At 46.4% G+C, this 20,844-nt stretch overlaps 1 protein-coding gene across 1 annotated transcript; it reads right to left on the bottom strand.

Annotated features, from left to right (window-relative positions):
• Window positions 1–235: 235 nt before the first annotated feature.
• Window positions 236–16,239, bottom strand: naa60 (N-alpha-acetyltransferase 60, NatF catalytic subunit). The gene is made up of 8 exons (XM_084198060.1): window positions 16,052–16,239; window positions 14,909–15,024; window positions 13,547–13,676; window positions 8,669–8,765; window positions 8,362–8,482; window positions 8,072–8,185; window positions 2,371–2,535; window positions 236–560 (listed from the first exon to the last, which is right to left on the bottom strand). Exons 2-7 carry the CDS (start codon window positions 15,016–15,018, stop codon window positions 2,379–2,381), a joined length of 729 nt encoding a protein of 242 aa, XP_084054186.1. The 5' UTR covers window positions 15,019–15,024; window positions 16,052–16,239; the 3' UTR covers window positions 236–560; window positions 2,371–2,378.
• Between the last annotated feature and the right edge of the window lie 4,605 nt (window positions 16,240–20,844).

Genomic DNA, 20,844 nt, shown 5'->3' with positions numbered 1-20,844 from the left:
AGGAGGGCTTCTTAAAGAAAAACGAACATGTCTGTGAGAGCCGGAATTCTTACTGGTTGGTAGGTGATCAAATACTTATGTCATGCAATAAAATGCAAATTAATTACTTAAAAATCATACAATGTGATTTTCTGGATTTTTGTTTTAGATTCCGTCTCTCACAGTTGAAGTGTACCTATGATAAAAATTACAGACCTCTACATGCTTTGTAAGTAGGAAAACCTGCAAAATCGGCAGTGTATCAAATACTTGTTCTCCCCACTGTATATACAGTATATATGTATTTATATATTAGAGGATATATATAATGTACAGCTATAATACATAGTCTCTGTAAGAGCTGTAGGACAGCCAGGGAGAGACGAGACGCTTGGTGTGTAGCTTGCTGGGTGGTTTGGTGGGTGGCTTGGTTTGGTGGGTGGTTTGGTGGGCTGGGTGGTTTGGTTTGGTGGGCTGGGTGGTTTGGTTTGGTGGGCTGGGTGGTTTGGTTTGGTGGGCTGGGTGGTTTGGTTTGGTATTCAGGTGGGGTCAGAGGGTCCTGAAGAACACAGGGGAAGACCCTGGAGGAAAAAAGAGAGGGGGAGCGAGAGAGAGATGAGGGAGAGAAAAGAGAGAGATGGGGAAAGATAGGGAGACAGAGGGGAGAGAGAGACAGAGAGAAACAGAGAGGGGGGACAGAGAGAGAGAGAGAGAGAGAGAGAGAGAGAGAGAGAGAGAGAGAGAGAGAGAGAGAGGGGGACAGAGAGAAACAGAGAGGGGAGAGAGAGAGAGACAGAGAGAGAGAGAGAGAGAGAGAGAGAGAGAGAGAGAGAGAGAGAGAGAGAGAGAGAGAGAGAGAGAGAGAGAGAGAGAGAGAGCGAGACAGAGAAACAGAGGGGAGAGAGAGAAAAACAGAGGGGAGGGAGAGAGAAACAGAGGGGAGAGAGAGAGAAACAGAGAAGGGAGAGCGAGAGAAACAGAGAAGGGGGAGAGAGAGAAACAGAGGGGGGAGAGAGAGAGAAACAGAGGGGGGTGAGAGAGAGAAACAGAGAGGGGAGAGAGAGAGAAGCAGAGAGGGGGGAGAGAGAGAAACAGAGAGAGGATAGAGAGATAAACAGAGAGGGGAGAGAGAGAGAAACAGAGGGGAGAGAGAGAGAAACAGAGAGGGGAGAGAGAGAAACAGAGAGGGGAGAGAGAAAGAAACAGAGGGGAGAGAGAGAGAAACAGAGAGGGGAGAGAGAGAGGGAGAAACAGAGAGGGGAGAGAGAGAAACAGAGAGGGGAGAGAGAGAGAAACAGAGAGGAGAGAGAGAGAGAAACAGAGAGGGGAGAGAGAGAAACAGAGAGGGGAGAGAGAGAGAAACAGAGATGGCAGAGAGAGAGAAACAGAGATGGCAGAGAGAGAGAAACAGAGGGGAGAGCGAGAGAAACAGAGAGGGGAGAGAGAGAGAAACAGAGAGGGGAGAGAGAGAAACAGAGATGGCAGAGAGAAACCGAGACGGGAGAGAGAGAGAAACCGAGAGGGGAGAGAGAGAGAAACAGAGAAGGGAAAGAGAAACAGAGAGGGGAGAAAGAAACAGAGGGGAGAGAGAGAGAAACCGAGAAGGGAGAGACAGAGAGGGGGGAGAAAGAGAGGGGGGAGAGACAGAGAGCGGAGAGAGAGACAGAGAGACAGAGAGACAGAGGGGGGAGAGAAACCGAGAAGGGAGAGAGAGAGAAACAGAGAGGGGAAAGAGAGAGAAACAGAGAGGGGAGAGAGAGAGAAACAGAGGGGCGAGAGAGAAACAGAGGGGAGAGAGAGAAACAGAGGGGAGAGAGAGAAACAGAGGGGAGAGAGAGAAACAGAGGGGAGAGAGAGAGAAACCGAGAAGGGAGAGACAGAGAGGGGAGAGACAGAGAGGGGGGAGAAAGAGAGGGGGGAGAGAGAGAGAGAGACAGAGACAGAGAGCGGAGAGATAGACAGAGAGGGGGGAGAGAGTATGGAGTTAAATCAAAGTCAATCAACAACAGATAGGCCAAACACATACTGTACACACACACACCTCCCCCTAACACACACACACCTCCCCCTAACACACACACACCTCCCCCTAACACACACACACCTCCCACCTAACACACACACACCCCCACCTAACACACACACACCTCCCCCTAACACACACACACACACACCTCCCCCTAACACACACACACACACCCCACCTAACACACACACCTCCCCCTAACACACACACACCTCCCCCCTAACACACACACACCTCCCCCCTAACACACACACACCTCCCCCCTAACACACACACACCTCCCCCCTAACACACACCTCCCCCCTAACACACACAAACACCTCCCCCTAACACACACACACCTCCCCCCTCTCCCATATACACACCTCTACTGTCACATGGTCCTGCTGTACTGTATACCAGTCTTGGATGCGATGCCGGACCAGGGTATTAGGCTGCGGAGCAGAGACTGGGCCTGTCTGTAGAGTCTCTGGGGGATGGAGCAGGGACTGAGGCTGGCCAGGGTCGAGCCAATGTGTTGGATGTAGTCAGTGCAGGGGGACCGTCAAGGACTATAGGCTTGATGTAGCAAGGTTGGGGTCAATTACACAAATTCAATTCCAATTCAATTCCCTCTCCCTATAAATTCTGTCAATTTAATATTCTATAGCGGTTCTTCAATTTAGAGTCAATTCAACTAATCTCGAATTCCAGACAAACTCAACCTCTTAAGAGGGAATATTCTTGGTAAACCTCTAAATGTACCCTGAATTCTGAAAACTTTCAGGAATTTGGGGAATTAGCTTTTCATATTAAAACATACAATCAAATATGTAAAACATTATCCTAAATATAACCAATCAAATTAGTGAATATCATAGCTGCTGAAGCTGTTAAATATGAACAGCATGAAATAATTCTGAAAATGCTCAATACTCTAATTCCACTCTGTAGTGACTACTGTACTGTACTCTATCCATTATTGCGTTATTCCGTTTTTTTCCAATTGGTTTGGCACATTGTGGGGAACAAAGCTTCATGCTCTAAAAACAATTACAATAATCCCAAAACCTTTTTTTATGAGATTGGGAAACACCTAAACACATTTGCTATACAATTTTTATATTTCAACAAAAATAATTGTAACACTTACACGTTGTCAATTGCTTAAATGCATTGTTCGAAACAACATCCATGATAGAAATTAGAGGATGGTCCAGAGCCGTGGTCATGTGGGCAACACTGCCAGCAACAAGCAAATATGTGCTTCCCCACCGGAGACCAGGGTTCGACTCCCGTCTCCACCGATCATGCTGTGTCTGTCTAACGCAAAAATACTATAAAAGGTAGAGTGGAATTCCACTCTCCATAAAATGTATGAGAGGTTTATTAATTTAGGAGTTAAATGAACACTCAGCGTTGTAAAGACCTGAGTGTTGGCGTTAATAACCAGAGGTGATTGTGTCATTTTGACTGTGTAGAGTAAAACACTCAGACTCAAAACCCCGCCCATCATTATCATATTTCCCAGCATGCTTTACTGCAGGTTGATTTTAAAAATTGTTTATTTCAATATTTGTGTTTATGCATCTGTGATTTTGCATGCACATTGACTGATTGATATATCTTATGCTGGCAACCCTCACCGGGCAAGCCAAGAAGAAAACCCAAGGGATAAACATAAAGAAGGAGGAACAGTTGGTCAATTTACACTTTTTACTGCGGTTTTGATCATTCAGACTTCTCCACTGTAACAGAAAGCCTGAGGGAACAACTGGAGCGCCAGGCCCTGGATGGAGGGGAGGAGCCAACCATGGAGCAGGAGGGGAGGAGCCAACCATGGAGCACGAGGCGGGTCTTCAAGAGAGTCACGTCCAACATAGCACTTGAACCAGACAACATCAAGGGACGGCTACTGAAGGAATAATGAGCTGGCAGACATCTTCTGCACTCTCTTTAACAGCTCCCCATTAGAACACATGGTCCCCTCTCTGGAAGAGCTCTGAGATCCTCCCCCATCAGAACACATGGTTCCCTCTCTGGAAGAGCTCCGAGATCCTCCCTATCAGAACACATGGTTCCCTCTCTGGAAGAGCTCTGAGATCCTCCCTATCAGAACACATGGTTCCCTCTCTGGAAGAGCTCTGAGATCCTCCCTATCAGAACACATGGTTCCCTCTCTGGAAGAGCTCAGAGATCCTCCAATCAGAACACATGGTTCCCTCTCTGGAAGAGCTCTGAGATCCTCCCTATCAGAACACATGGTTCCCTCTCTGGAAGAGCTCTGAGATCCTCCCTTTCAGAACACATGGTTCCCTCTCTGGAAGAGCTCTGAGATCCTCCCCATCAGAACACATGGTTCCCTCTCTGGAAGAGCTCTGAGATCCTCCCTATCAGAACACATGGTTCCCTCTCTGGAAGAGCTCCGAGATCCTCCCTATCAGAACACATGGTTCCCCCTCTGGAAGACCTCAGATCCTCCCTGTCAGAACACATGGTTCCCCCTCTGGAAGAGCTCTGATCCTCCCTTTCAGAACACATGGTTCCTTCTCTGGAAGAGCTCAGATCCTCCCTATCAGAACACATGGTTCCCTCTCTGGAAGAGCTCTGAGATAATCCCTATCAGAACACATGGTTCCCTCTCTGGAAGAGCTCTGAGATCCTCCCTATCAGAACACATGGTTCCCTCTCTGGAAAAGCTCAGAGATCCTCCCTATCAGAACACATGGTTCCCTCTCTGGAAGAGCTCTGAGATCCTCCCTATCAGAACACATGGTTCCCTATCTGGAAGAGCTCTGAAATCCTCCCTATCAGAACACATGGTTCCCTCTCTGGAAGAGCTCAGAGATCCTCCCTATCAGAACACATGGTTCCCTCTCTGGAAGAGCTCAGAGATCCTCCCTATCAGAACACATGGTTCCCTCTCTGGAAGAGCTCTGAGATCCTCCCTATCAGAACACATGGTTCCTTCTCTGGAAGAGCTCTGAGATCCTCCCTATCAGAACACATGGTTCCCTCTCTGGAAGAGCTCTGAGATCCTCCCTATCAGAACACATGGTTCCCTCTCTGGAAGAGCTCCGAGATCCTCCCTATCAGAACACATGGTTCCCTCTCTGGAAGGGCTCTGAGATCCTCCCTATCAGAACACATGGTTCCCCCTCTGGAAGACCTCAGATCCTCCCTATCAGAACACATGGTTCCCCCTCTGGAAGAGCTCTGACCCTCCCTATCAGAGCACATGGTTCCCTCTCTGGAAGAGCTCTGAGATCCTCCCTTTCAGAACACATGGTTCCTTCTCTGGAAGAGCTCAGATCCTCCCTATCAGAACACATGGTTCCCTCTCTGGAAGAGCTCTGAGATCCAACCAGTTCCAAAGAAGAACACCCCAGTGGAGCTGAATGACTATTGTCCAGTGGCCTTAACATCAGTCATTGTGAAGTTGCCTTGAGCGCTTGATACTCACACGTCTCATGTGGATGGCGCCCTTGACCCAATGCAGTTTGCATACAGGAAGAACAGATCAGTGGAGGATGCAGTCCTGACAGGTTTGCACAGTGCCGCGACACACCTGGAGAGGCCTCACTCTTATGTGTGCATCCTTTTCCTGGACTTCTCCTCTGCTTTTAACTGCATGCAGCCTCACCTTGTCTGTGACTAACTCTCCCACCTACAGGTGGACCCAGCCTCACCTTGTCTGTGACTAACTCTCCCACCTACAGGTGGACCCAGCCTCACCTTGTCTGTGACTAACTCTCCCACCTACAGGTGGACCCAGCCTCACCTTGTCTGTGACTAACTTTCCCACCTACAGGTGGACCCAGCCTCACCTTGTCTGTGACTAACTCTCCCACCTACAGGTGGACCCAGCCTCACCTTGTCTGTGACTAACTCTCCCACCTACAGGTGGACCCAGCCTCACCTTGTCTGTGACTAACTCTCCCACCTACAGGTGGACCCAGCCTCACCTTGTCTGTGACTAACTTTCCCACCTGCAGATGGACTCAGCATCACCTTGTCTGTGACTAACTCTCCCACCTACAGGGGGACCCAGCATTACCTTGTCTGTGACTAACTCTCCCACCTGCAGGTGGACTCAGCATCACCTTGTGGACTTCCTGCTGAACAGGGGGCAGTACGTCAAGTTCAACAACACAACATCCCTTCCTCTGTGTTCATCTACCGGATCCCCCCAAGGAACTGTCATCTCTCCAGTACTATTCTCCATATACACCAATGACTTGAGACGTTACGACAGAGACTGCTTGGCAGTGAAATATGCAGATGACGCCACCTTGTTGACCTCTCAGATGACACACCGCATTTCCAACCAGAAGTAAACAGGGTTCATGACTGGTGCAATAACAATTACCTCACACTCAACATCAACAAAATAAAATAACAGCTCATTGATTTCCAGAGGAAGGCAGACCCAGTGAGCCACATAGTCCTGGGTGGTGAACAGGTAGAGTGGGGAGTTTTAAGTACCTGGGAACCATCATGGACAGCACACTCTTTTAATGCCAACACTCAGTATATATAAACTCCCAGTAATTTATTGGGTAAAACACCAACGTTTCGGCATCACTGGGACTTCTTTATTTATTTTGATAGCTTACAGTTAATTCGCCGATAGTCAGCACCTCTACGCACGCTCCAGCTCATGTTTTTTATAACGCCAACCCTCAGAACTACTACTACACCAGACTGAGACAACTGAATGTCAACACCCGGATAGTCTCCAACTACTACACCAGACTGAGACAACTGAATGTCAACACCAGGATACTGTCCAACTACTACACCAGACTGAGACAACTGAATGTCAACACCAGGATACTGTCCAACTACTACACCAGAATGAGACAACTGAATGTCAACACCAGGATAGTATCCAACTACTACACCGGCCATTTGGAGAGTGTGCAGACTTTCTGTTTCCTGGCCTGGTACGGTGGGCAGTCAGTGGCCTGGTACGTTGGGCTGTCAGTGGCCTGGTACGTTGGGCTGTCAGTGGCCTGGTACGGTGGGCTGTCAGTGGGTCAAAGCTCTGCGGGCTGCAGTGCAGGGTGCTTCAGGACCTCTATGATAAACGGGCAAGGGACAAGGCCAAACGCATCATAGAGGACCCAACACACAATCTGGCCCAATATTTTGAGCTGCTGGCCTCCGGAAGTAGATTAAGTTCAGCAAGAATAGGAGCAAGGTAAGTTTCATTCCATCAGCCACCAGACATAGGACAGATGCAAGCCCAATACACGGTCGGACAGTAGGCCGCAGAGACTTCGAATATGTGGAAATGTTAAAGTGTGACTTATGTAGTCGCACTGTAGTGGAGCGGGTCGAGAGTTTCAAGTTCCTTGGTGTCCACATCACCAAAAAACGATCATGGTCCAAACACACCAAGACAGTCGTGAAGAAGGTTCTGGAGACTGAAAAGATTTGGCATGGGTCCCCAGATCCTTCCAGGACCTATATACTAAGCAGTGTCAGAGGAAGGCCCAAAAAATTGTCCAAGATTCCAGTCACCCAAGACATAGACTGTTCTCTCTGCTACCGCACGGCAAGCGGTACCGGAGCGCCAAGTCTAGGACCAAAAGGCTCCTTAACAGCTTCTACCCCCAAGCCATAAGACTGCTGAACAATTAATCAAATGGCCACCCGGACAATTTACATTGACCCCCCCGCCCTTTGTTTTTACACTGCTGCTACTCGCTGTTTATTATCTATGCATAGTCACTTTACCCCTACCTACATTCATATAGGAATTACATATCACTTTACAAGCCAGCATAATGTGACTTGCCTGATGTGGCCTGCAAACCAGGAGTTTCAGACCACTGTGTTGGGGTAAAACTAGGCTGTTGAGGTATAGCCTTATGATATGGAATGTATTGGCATAAAGGGTTACATTTGAAGTATATTTTAAGGATGGTTCTTGTTCAATTCCAGGAATGATTTTCTTTTACAATTAAACTTTTAAAGATTGCTGCAATTCCAATTCAATTGCAAGTAAATTCCCCCCCCCCACCAATCCCGACCCCTCCCACCAATCCCGACCCCTCCCACCCCCCTTGTAATAAAGGATATAAGAGCGTCCAGGGCGGATGCCCTCCGTTGATGTACAGTACGTATGTGAAGCCGTCTTTCAGCACCCCTCGTATTGAGTAGTAGTAAGGTAGGTAGTGATGCTGCCTGAAGTCTCTGTTGAGATTCATTCCTTCATTTTATGACAATTAAAAAATACATATACACCCAGTACCTACATTTTAAAAAAAATACAGTTTTACAAAATACAGACATCACAGTCATAAAGTACATTTTTCCTCAGGATAACACAATAAAGTCAATGACTTATTTCCACAGTGGTCCCAACCTACCTGTTGTGGTAGAAGTGTATAGCCGTGGTGTTGGTGGTCAGCACGTGGAGGTAGATGGCCTTGCAGTGGTCCTGGGCCGTGGTGGAGATGTGTTCCTTCAGACTGTCCAGCAGCAAGGAGCCTGGGAGGGGGGGAAGGAAGAGTAGCAGGAGAGGGAGGGAGGGAGGGAGGGAGGGAGGGAGGGAGGGAGGGAGGGAGGGAGGGAGGGAGGGAGGAGCAGCAGAAGACAGTGAGTGAGTGAGTGAGTGAGTGAGTGAGTGAGTGAGTGAGTGAGTGAGTGAGTGAGTGAGTGAGTGAGTGTACCTACCTATTCCAAGTTTCCTGAAGTCCTTCACCACCCCCAGACTGAGGATGTAAGCCACCTGGGTGTCCACAGGAAATCTAGAGGCAAGGATGTCTCCATCCTGCAGAGGGGAGAGGTTATACACAGCTATAAAACACTGATTAACAACAGGGTGGTATTATTAACACAAATACTCATCAGGGAAATGAGTTACCCTCCATCTCCTCTCCTCCATTCCTTCATCACCCCCTCCACCTCTCTCCTTTCCCCCGTCCCCCTCATCTCTTCTGCACCCCCTCCTCCTCTCCTCCTCCCTGTATCCCCCCTCCTAGCGTTGTCAGGACACCAGAATTGTGACTTCGATATCGATACCAGGTTCAGTACAAAGATACCGGACACCTGAACAATTACAAAAGAAAAGCCTTGTCAAATAAAGCATATCAGCCCAAGTCCCAGAATGCCACTTGATCCAGACAAGCTACTGCTCTGTTCAATGGTTGGCCATCTTTTGAGTACCAATATCAATACATTTGAAATGTTTTACGTCAACGTTTTTAATGAATCAATAATACAATCAATCTGACATTGTTTTAACCAATCTAACCACACAACAACGTAATGGTAATCATTTATTTGAAAGGTAAATGTCTATTGATAAACTGGGTAAAGAAAGATGCAGTCTCCGCCTATCTGTAATACAGGGGAATGCATATTCATTAGGAGTGTGTCATGCGTTGAGTTATTCAGCTTGTTTTTGGCTGATTTAATGTGGCTACAGATGACAAACAATCTGTTTCCCTTCCATTTGGGACTTATTTTATTGTACTGATCAACAACATTTGCAAAGAAGTAGCTATTCCATAAGGTGTATTTTTATCTTTTTTTTTAAATTTGATTCTACTGCTTATAGTTACCTCCTCTCCACCCCCCCCTCCTCCTCTCCACCCCCTCCTCCTCCCCACCTCCCTCCTCTCCTCTCCACCTCCCTCCTCTCCTCTCCACCCCCCTCCTCTCCTCTCCACCCCCCTCCTCCTCCTCCCCACCTCCCTCCTCTCCTCTCCACCCCCCTCCTCTCCTCTCCACCCCCCTCCTCTCCACCCCCCTCCTCTCCTCTCCACCTCCCTCCTCTCCTCTCCACCCCCCTCCTCTCCACCTCCCTCCTCCCCACCTCCTCCCCACCTCCCTCCTCTCCCCTCCTCCCCACCTCCCTCCTCTCCTCTCCTCCTCTCCACCCCACTCCTCCCCTCCTCTCCTCTCCACCCCACTCCTCCCCTACTCTCCACCCCTACTCTCCACCCCCTCTCCTCTCCTCCCCCCTCCTCTCCTCTCCCCCCCTCCTCCTCTCCACCCCCTCCTCCTCACTCCTCCCCTACTCTCCACCCCCCTCCTCCTCTCCACCCCCTCCTCTCCACCCCCTCTCCTCTCCTCCCCCCTCCTCCCCACCTCCTCTCCACCCCCTCCTCCCCACCTCCCTCCTCTCCTCCCCCCTCCTCCCCACCTCCCTCCTCTCCTCTCCACCTCCCTCCTCTCCTCCCCCCTCCTCTCCTCCTCTCCACCCCACTCCTCCCCTCCTCTCCTCTCCACCCCACTCCTCCCCTACTCTCCACCCCCCTCCTCCCCCCTCCTCTCCACCCCCTCCTCTCCACCCCCTCTCCTCTCCACCCCACCCCCCTCCTCCTCTCCACCCCACCCCCCTCCTCCTCCACCCCCTCCTCCTCTCCACCCCACCCCCCTCCTCCTCCACCCCCCTCCTCCTCCACCCCCCTCCTCCTCCTCCTCTCGTCCCCCCTCCACATCTCCCCTCCTCCACCCCTCGTCCCCCCTTGTCCCCACCCACCTCCTCCCCTCCATCCCTCCTCCCCTCCACCCTCCTCTTCCCTCTGGCTGCTTCAGGTCTAATTAGTAGGAGACTATAAACAGAATGTAGAATGTCAGTGTGTTCCATTTCAGACTGTTCCTAACGACTCTGACTGACAGGGATATTGAACTAACTACACTACTGGAAACATACCTACTATAATCAGGGTTGGGCACTATTCCATTTAAATCCCTGTCAATTCAGATAGTAATACAAATTCCAATTTCAGTGTTCTTCCTGAATTGACCAACATTTTAATGGAATTGACTCCAACCATGACAATAAAATGACCCCACTGACAACTACTGTCTGTCAAAACATTCAGCTTCCAACAACATGTTCAATATGGGGTATATTCAGTCAAAACATTCAGCTTCCAACAACATGTTCTATATGGGGTATATTCAGTAAAAACATTCAGCTTCCAACAACATCTTCAATATGGGGTATATTCAGTCAAAACATTCAGCTTCCAACAACATGTTCTATATGGGGTATATTCAGTCAAAACATTCAGCTTCCAACAACATGTTCAATATGGGGTATATTCAGTCAAAACATTCAGCTTCCAACAACATGTTCAATATGGGGTATATTCAGTCAAAACATTCAGCTTCCAACAACATCTTCAATATGGGGTATATTCAGTCAAAACATTCAGCTTCCAACAACATGTTCTATATGGGGTATATTCAGTCAAAACATTCAGCTTCCAACAACATGTTCAATATGGGGTATATTCAGTCAAAACATTCAGCTTCCAACAACATGTTCAATATGGGGTATATTCAGTCAAAACATTCAGCTTCCAACAACATGTTCTATATGGGGTATATTCAGTAAAAACATTCAGCTTCCAACAACATCTTCAATATGGGGTATATTCAGTCAAAACATTCAGCTTCCAACAACATGTTCTATATGGGGTATATTCAGTCAAAACATTCAGCTTCCAACAACATGTTCAATATGGGGTATATTCAGTCAAAACATTCAGCTTCCAACAACATGTTCAATATGGGGTATATTCAGTCAAAACATTCAGCTTCCAACAACATGTTCAATATGGGGTATATTCAGTCAAAACATTCAGCTTCCAACAACATGTTCAATATGGGGTATATTCAGTCAAAACATTCAGCTTCCAACAACATGTTCAATATGGGGTATATTCAGTCAAAACATTCAGCTTCCAACAACATGTTCAATATGGGGTATATTCAGTCAAAACATTCAGCTTCCAACAACATGTTAAATATGGGGTATATTCAGTCAAAACATTCAGCTTCCAACAACATGTTCAATATGGGGTATATTCAGTCAAAACATTCAGCTTCCAACAACATGTTCAATATGGGGTATATTCAGTCAAAACATTCAGCTTCCAACAACATGTTCAATATGGGGTATATTCAGTCAAAACATTCAGCTTCCAACAACATGTTCAATATGGGGTATATTCAGTCAAAACATTCAGCTTCCAATAACATGTTCTATATGGGGTATATTCAGTCAAAACATTCAGCTTCCAACAACATGTTCAATATGGGGTATATTCAGTCAAAACATTCAGCTTCCAACAACATGTTCAATATGGGGTATATTCAGTCAAAACATTCAGCTTCCAACAACATGTTCAATATGGGGTATATTCAGTCAAAACATTCAGCTTCCAACAACATGTTCAATATGGGGTATATTCAGTCTATAATGGACATATTTTCTGAAAACATGTTTAATCGTCGTGTCAGTCAGTCAGGACCATCTCTACCCTGCACCCTTACCTCTCTGTGTACTGTCTGTCAGTCAGTCAGTCAGGACCATCTCTACCCCAGCACCCTTACCTCTCTGTGTACTGTCTGTCAGTCAGTCAGTCAGGACCATCTCTACCCCAGCACCCTTACCTCTCTGTGTACTGTCTGTCAGTCAGTCAGTCAGGACCATCTCTACCCCAGCACCCTTACCTCTCTGTGTACTGTCAGTCAGTCAGTCAGTCAGGACCATCTCTACCCCAGCACCCTTACCTCTCTGTGTACTGTCAGTCAGTCAGTCAGTCAGAACCATCTCTACCCTGCACCAATACCTTTCTGTGTACTGTCAGTCAGTCAGTCAGGACCATCTCTCCCCTGCACCCTTACCTCTCTGTGTACTGTCTGTCAGTCAGTCAGGACCATCTCTACCCCTGCACCAATGCCTTTCTGTGTACTGTCAGTCAGTCAGTCAGGACCATCTCTACCCAGCACCCGTACCTTTCTGTGTACTGTCAGTCAGTCAGTCAGGACCATCTCTCCCCTGCACCAATACCTTTCTGTGTACTGTCAGTCAGTCAGTCAGGACCATCTCTACCCAGCACCCGTACCTTTCTGTGTACTGTCAGTCAGTCAGTCAGTCAGGACCATCTCTACCCTGCACCAATACCTTTCTGTGTACTGTCAGTCAGTCAGTCAGGACCATCTCTACCCTGCACCAATACCTTTCTGTGTACTGTCTGTCAGTCAGTCAGGACCATCTCTCCCCAGTATCCGTACTTCTCTGTGTACTGTCAGTCAGTCAGGACCATATCTACCCCAGCAACCGTACCTTCCTCTGTACTGTCAGTCAGTCAGTCAGTCAGGACCATCTCTACCCCAGCACCCATACCTCTCTGTGTACTGTCAGTCAGTCAGGACCATCTCTACCCCAGCACCCGCACCTTTCTGTGTACTGTCAGTCAGTCAGGACCATTCTCTACACCAGCACCCGTACCTCTGTGTACTGTCTTGTCAGTCAGGACCATCTCTACCCCTGCACCCGTACCTCTCTGTGTACTGTCTGTCAGTCAGTCTGTCAGTCAGTCAGTCAGTCAGTCAGTACCATCTCTACCCCAGCATCCGCACCTTTCTGTGTACTGTCAATCAGTCAGGACAATCTATACCCCAGCACCCTTACCTCTCTGTGTACTGTCTGTCAGTCAGTCAGGACCATCTCTACCCCAGCACCCGTACCCCTCTGTGAACTGTCTGTCAGTCAGTCAATCAGGACCATTTCTACCCCAGCACCCGTACCTCTCTGTGTACTTTGGTCCGGCCCTTGATCTCAGCTACGATCATTCCTACGATGCCTCCCTTGAAGATAGCGGCTAGGGAGAAGAACTTCTTGTTGGATGTGATGTCATTATACCATGAGTCTGGGTACCTGCAGGGAGACAGGTAAGGGTCGGAGGTTAGATTCCTGCTGGGGCCACTCATACGGAAAATGCATGCATGACTAAGTCACTTCAGATAAAGGCGTTTGCTAAATGGCTTATAGGCCTAATATGTTATAAGGTAGGGACAGGTGGCAAATAGAATGAGTAGACTTCAGCTGTATTAAGCTGACAGGAGATAGGTGAGTACAGGTGATGTAGACTTCCGCTGTATTAAGCTGACAGGGGATAGGTGAGGACAGGTGATGTAGACTTCCGCTGTATTAAGGTGACAGGGGATAGGTGAGGACAGGTGATGTAGACTTCCGCTGTATTAAGGTGACAAGCTTCCTGCCATCCAGGACCTCTATACCAGGCGGTGTCAGAGGAAGGCCCTCAAAATTGTCAAAGACTCTAGCCACCCTAGTCATAGACTGTTCTCTCTGCTACCGCACGGCAAGCGGTACCGGAGTGCCAAGTCTAGGTCCAAAAGACTTCTCAACAGCTTCTACCCCCAAGCCATAAGACTCCTGAACAGCTAATCATGGCTACCCGGACTATTTGCACTGCCCCCCCACCCCATCCTTTTTACGCTGCTGCTACTCTGTTAATTATTTATGCATAGTCACTTTAACTCTACCCACATGTACACATTACCTCAACTAGCCGGTGCCCCCGCATATTGACTCTGCAACGGTACCCCCCTGTATATATAGCCTCCCTACTGTCACTTTATTTTACTTCTGCATTTTTTTTTCTCAACACTTTTTTTTGTTGTTGTTTTATTTTTACTTTTTTTGTTAAAAATAAATGCACTGTTGGTTAAGGGCTGTAAGTAAGCATTTCACTGTAATGTCTGCACCTGTTGTATTCGGCGCATGTGACCAATAAAATTTGATTTGATTTGATTTGATTTGACAGGTGATAGGTGAGGACAGGTGATGTATACTTCAGCTGTATTAAGGTGACAGGGGATAGGTGAGGACAGGTGATGTAGACTTCCGCTGTATTAAGGTGACAGAGGATAGGTGAGGACAGGTGATGTAGACTTCAGCTGTATTAAGGTGACAGGGGATAGGTGAGGACAGGTGCCCTGGGTCGTGTTCACTGGGGCACAACATAGCAAAAGTTTTTGAAACCGAAAGCGAAAATCTGAAAGTACCACTACAGTTTCACACAGTTTTCTCCCTACTAAACACAATACGATCCTGTGTTGCTATTGGCCGCGTAGCGCACTACTCACTCGATGGGAAACCAATCGCCGCACAGCAGCTTGACGCTGTCTATGTCATCGTGGCAGAGGAGGCGGAGCTGGACTTCGCTGAGCGCAGTGGGGGGCACCACGTCGGTCATTCACACCTAGAAAACCACCAATGCCAGGAGAGATACAGTTATTCACTCCTACAACCCACCAATGAGAGGAGAGGTAGTCATTCCCACTTACAACCCACCAATCACAGGAGATCACACACACCAATCACACTGATCAATCTACATATTTATACACAACTTTTAAAATGTTTAGTCAGCTGGTTAATAAACTGCCAGGTCAACTGTCCTTGATATGAGAGATGGTGTGCGTCCCAAATGGCACTACTTTCGACATGGGCCCTGGTCAAAAGTAGTGCACTATAAAGGGACCCAAATGGCACTACTTTCGACCTGGGCCCTGGTCAAAAGTAGTGCACTATAAAGGGAATGGAGTGCCATTTGGGATGCTGCATGGATGGAGAGGGACGGGGAATGATAGCTAGACAGGCAAACAAACTTCTCAATACCTCTCTAGTCTGCCCCTGGTGGCTGTAGCAACTGTCATCGCTGAGGACAAAACCAGAGCTTTACATTTGGACAGAATTGCTGTGCTCTATGAAGAGAACATGCTTTATGACGCTAACTAGTTAGTTGGCTAACGTTAGGTAGCTAGCTAAGTTAAATGCCAAAACAACCTAGTCAGCTGCCCTAGTAAGGTGCTATGTTATCAAGCTAGCTAACACCGCAAGCAAGCTGACATCTCTGTTGTTTGGTTGACATACCACAGTAAATTCAGCTAAACAAGATTCATTATTAGCCAATTCCTTCCCCCTTCAGCTAGATATTTAGACTTGACTGGTTGTCAAAACAAGAGAGTTAGGTAGTTAGCTAGCTTGCTTGCTTTCTATTTCTAAGTGGGTTAGCTAGCTGATGTAGCGACCTAGTTAGCTACGATTCTAGGCAAAATAACTAAACGAAATATAAGTATAACTGGACAACACTTCGCTAGCTATGTCAGCTCAAAAGTTAGTAGAGGAGAATGGATACAATTAGCTGGGTAGCTAGCAAGGTCTCTTGCTAGCTGACCGACAAGCTAACCTAGCTTGGTAGCTAGCTCGAATATTTTGTAACCTACCTTGTTTATGCGCTCGAGCAAGAGGAACGTGCGGGGGGAAATTCCTTGGGTGTCGTTTGAAGTGTTTTCTACAGTGGAAACACCATGATAAAACCCAAATTTGCTCTCTATTCAGAAAACCACTGACACTGGTCTCCCACCAATACATTAGCTGGCTAGTCAGCTTTGCTAATTTGACAACTAGCCGAATCGGCTTCGTCCTGTGTGTGTGTCACAGTCCAGAAGTCATTCAGCCTTATTCTCAGTTTTGTGTGCGGAAATGTAGTTTCTCGGGGATTTGGCTTTGTAGTTTAATTTCCCCCAAATTATTGTAACATACATACTATACAATTAGAGATCGGCAGTATTTCTGTTACATGTCTTTGAAATACGTATTTAATTACTTTTGAGTATGTTTGTATTTTTTTTGACACTGTCCCGAACTACAATCCAATGAATTTTGTAACGAGATACATCATTTTACATTTTTACATTTTAGTCATTTTAACAGACGCTCTTATCTAGAGCGACATACAGTTAGTGAGTGCATACATTTTTTTTTTTCATACTGGCCCCCGTGGGAATCGAACCCACAAACGCCATGCTCTACCAACTGAGCTACATCCCTGCTGGCCATTCCCTCCCCGCCGGCCATTCCCTCCCCGCCGGCCATTCCCTCCCCTACCCTACCCTACCCTGGACGACGCTGGGCCAATTGTGCGCCGCCCCATACATACCTTTCATTTGTATTTATACCGTTTATTTTTTTTATAGTGGGTCACAATTCTATGGCCACCTTTCACCCTGCATTGGTATCAGAAGTCTGATGGCACTATGGTGTGATAAGAGTGTCTGCTAAATGACCAAAATGTCAATGTAAAATGAACACTGAGTATTATTCTAATGAGCTCCACACCCGATACAAGGCCAATAATAATACCCAGTGTGCTTTGCAATTGATCATTTTCACATTTACATTTTGGTCATTTAAAAGACACTCTTATCCAGAGTGACTTACAGTCAGTGCATTTAACTAAGGTAGATAAACAATCACATATCATTGTAGTTACTCCACAATACTAACCTAATTCACAGAGTGAAAAGAAGGAAACCTGTACAGAATACAAATATTCCAAAAACATGCATCCTGTTTGCAACAAGGCACTAAAGTAATACTGCTAAAAATGTGGCAAAGCAATAACTTTTTGTCCTGAATACAAAGTGTTATGTTTGGGGCAAATCCAATACAACACATTACTGACTACCACTCTCCATATTTTCAAGCATAGTGGTGGCTGCATCATGTTATGGGTATGCTTGTAATTATTAAGGACTGGGGAGTTTTTCAGGATAAAAAATAAATGGAATGGCACTGAGCACAGACAAAATCCTAGAGGAAAACCTGGTTCAGTCTGCTTTCCAACAGACACTGGGAGATTAATTCACCTTTTAGCCTTGACAAAAAATGTAAATCAATTTTGTAACATAATAAAATGTGGAAAAAGTCAAGGGTGTGTGAATATTTTCTGAAGGCTTAAGCCCTATTCCCATAACAAATGATATATAATCATCAACATAACTTTTTCTGGTCAAAAGTGGTGCACTATATAGGGAATATGGTCACATGTGCCATTTAGGACGCATGTATTGATCATGTGGATACAGATATGCTGTGTCATTCCTGAGACTCACAGGCATGGAAAGTTACCCCCTCCCCATAATGAAGTTATATGGAAGCACCAGTCAAACACGTTGCTCCGTCGCTCTACCTAGTTCAGGTTTAACCTTGTCTTATCACCTCACTGAAGACACCTGGTCCCTTCTCACACCCAGTACAAACACTAACTAACACTACAGGACCGCTTATCTGGTCTGCGAAGCACCTCCTCAACACTTTATATTTTACAGCGAAGGCCGCAGCAGAAGTGGACTCCTTTGTCTGCAACTCTTTCGTCCGCGTGTACGCCTGCGTGTGCGTGATATAGTCTGGGAAACAATTCGTGTCCGCGATTAGCTGTGGAAAGACGACTGACTGGAGGCTCCGTGAGGAAACTCCTTTAAACCTGAAGGCTCTCATTATTGGTTCACTTATGCCCTGAAATAAATGTGTTCATATGGGCAAAATATTGTATATACATTCATTCATATGGGCAGAATATTGTATAAAATAAATAAATACAAATGTGCAGCATTAGTTGCTTTCCTTTTCGACAGAATAAACACAACAAGGTTGGGCGAATAACTTCAAAAATGTCATCCATAGGCCTAAGCCTACTAATACATTAACTAATCAATTAAAAACGTTAACATATAAAGAAAAGTTATTTCAACCTTGCAATAATTATGTTTCTTTCAATTTGCTCTATAGAATCGAATTATCAATATAATAAATGTAGGCATATGATAAGTTGAATTTTTTCGATATGAAAATGAGAAGGAAATATGACTGACCTGCACTGCACATAGGAATGTGTTCAGACATCTGTGAGCTGATTGACCAGTAGGCTAGGTGGGAATGTTCTGAAGGCTTAATTCTAAGATGGGCGGGGCCATGTCAGGTGTGAAAAACAGCTAGTATATTATATCTGGAGTTATACTAATATAACTCCATGCAAGGTAACCTGTCTAAATGACTATCGCCCCATAGCACTCACATCTGTAGCCATGAAATGCTTTGAAAGGCTGGTCATGGCTCACATCAACACCATCATCCCAGACACCATGGACCCACTCCAATTCGCATACCGCCCCAACAGATCCACAGATGACGCAATCTCTATTACACTCCACACTGCCCTTCCCACCTGGACAAGAGGACTACCTACGTGAGAATGCTGTTCATTGACTACAGCTCAGCGTTCAACACCATAGTGCCCTCGAGCTCATCACTAAGCTAAGGACCCTGGGACTGAAAACCTCCCTGCCATCCAGGACCTCTATACCAGGCGGGAATGGCCCATCAGCATTTCACTGAACGTCTACACCTGTTGTTTACGAAGATTGTGACTAATAAAATGTGATTTGATTTGATTTATATATGCCCCGTGTAGCTCAGTTGGTAGAGCATGGCGCTTGCATCGCCAGGGTTGTGGGTTCGTTTCCCACGGGGGGCCAGTATGAAAATGTATGCACTCACTAACTGTAAGTCGCTCTGGATAAGAGCGTCTGCTAAATAACTAAAATGTAAAATATAAAATCTCATCTGTAGCATAGTAGTCTATATGTGTCCTGTACAGTTCAACTGATCTCAGTTATAGTAGTCTATATGTGTCCTGTACGGTTCAACTGATCTCAGTTATAGTCGTCTATATGTGTCCTGTACAGTTCAACTGATCTCAGTTATAGTAGTCTATATGTGTCCTGTACAATTCAACTGATCTCAGTTATAGTAATCTATATGTGACCTGTACAGTTCAACTGATCTCAGTTATAGTCGTCTGTATGTGTCCTGTACAGTTCAACTGATCTCAGTTATAGTCGTCTGTATGTGTCCTGTACGGTTCAACTGATCTCAGTTATAGTAGTCTATATGTGTCCTGTACGGTTCAACTGATCTCAGTTATAGTAGTCTGTATGTGTCCTGTACAGTTCAACTGATCTCAGTTATAGTCGTCTGTATGTGTCCTGTACGGTTCAACTGATCTCAGTTATAGTCGTCTATATGTGTCCTGTACGGTTCAACTGATCTCAGTTATAGTAGTCTGTATGTGTCCTGTACGGGTCAACTGATCTCAGTTATAGTAGTCTATGTGTGTCCTGTACGGTTCAACTGATCTCAGTTATAGTCGTCAATATGTGTCCTGTACGGTTCAACTGATCTCAGTTATAGTCGTCTATATGTGTCCTGTACGGTTCAACTGATCTCAGTTATAGTCGTCTATATGTGTCCTGTACGGTTCAACTGATCTCAGTTATAGTAGTCTATATGTGTCCTGTACGGTTCAACTGATCTCAGTTATAGTCGTCTATATGTGTCCTGTACGGTTCAACTGATCTCAGTTATAGTCGTCTATATGTGTCCTGTACGGTTCAACTGATCTCAGTTATAGTAGTCTATATGTGTCCTGTACGGTTCAACTGATTTCAGTTATAGTAGTCTATATGTGTCCTGTACGGTTCAACTGATCTCAGTTATAGTCGTCTATATGTGTCCTGTACGGTTCAACTGATCTCAGTTATAGTCGTCTATATGTGTCCTGTACGGTTCAACTGATCTCAGTTATAGTAGTCTATATGTGTCCTGTACGGTTCAACTGATCTCAGTTATAGTAGTCTGTATGTGTCCTGTACGGTTCAACTGATCTCAGTTATAGTAGTCTGTATGTGTCCTGTACGGTTCAACTGATCTCAGTTATGGTAGTCTGTATGTGTCCTGTACGGTTCAACTGATCTCAGTTATAGTAGTCTGTATGTGTCCTGTACGGTTCAACTGATCTCAGTTATAGTAGTCTGTATGTGTCCTGTACGGTTCAACTGATCTCAGTTATAGTCGTCTGTATGTGTGTCTTGTAGCCTACAGTAGAGTACATGTGGTGACAACATCATGAGGTAATATGGGTTCACCCCTCCACCCCCCCTCCCTCTCCCTCTCCCTCCCTCACCCCTCCCTCCCTCCCCCCTCCCCCCCTCCCTCCCTCCCCCTCCCCCTCCCCCCTCCCTCCCTCCCTCCCCCTCCCCCTCCTCCCTCCGTGGACCTAACTGGTTAAACGTGATGTTTTCCCACAGTCCCAGCCTCCAGCCCAGGTGAATATAAGCTGGGGGTGGGGGACCAGATAGTGGCTTCTGTATCAAAGGTACTACAGTAGACTGTGAGA

The sequence above is a fragment of the Coregonus lavaretus genome (assembly GCF_964263955.1).
Source record: "Coregonus lavaretus genome assembly, contig: HAP1_SCAFFOLD_134, whole genome shotgun sequence".
NCBI lineage: Eukaryota > Metazoa > Chordata > Actinopteri > Salmoniformes > Salmonidae > Coregonus > Coregonus lavaretus.
This window is presented reverse-complemented; position numbering and strand designations above follow the sequence as displayed.

What these genes read in the sequence shown, in the direction of transcription:
- naa60 (XM_084198060.1), bottom strand. Translation starts at nt 15,018, where the DNA reads ATGACCGACGTGGTGCCCCCCACTGCGCTCAGCGAAGTCCAGCTCCGC. An exon ending in GGCGATTGGTTTCCCATCGA is followed by an intron (nt 13,677 to 14,908) that starts GTGAGTAGTGCG and finishes GTCTCCCTGCAG; the next exon opens with GTACCCAGACTCATGGTATA. An exon ending in CATCCGCCCTGGACGCTCTT is followed by an intron (nt 2,536 to 8,071) that starts ATATCCTTTATT and finishes GTCCCCCTGCAC; the next exon opens with TGACTACATCCAACACATTG.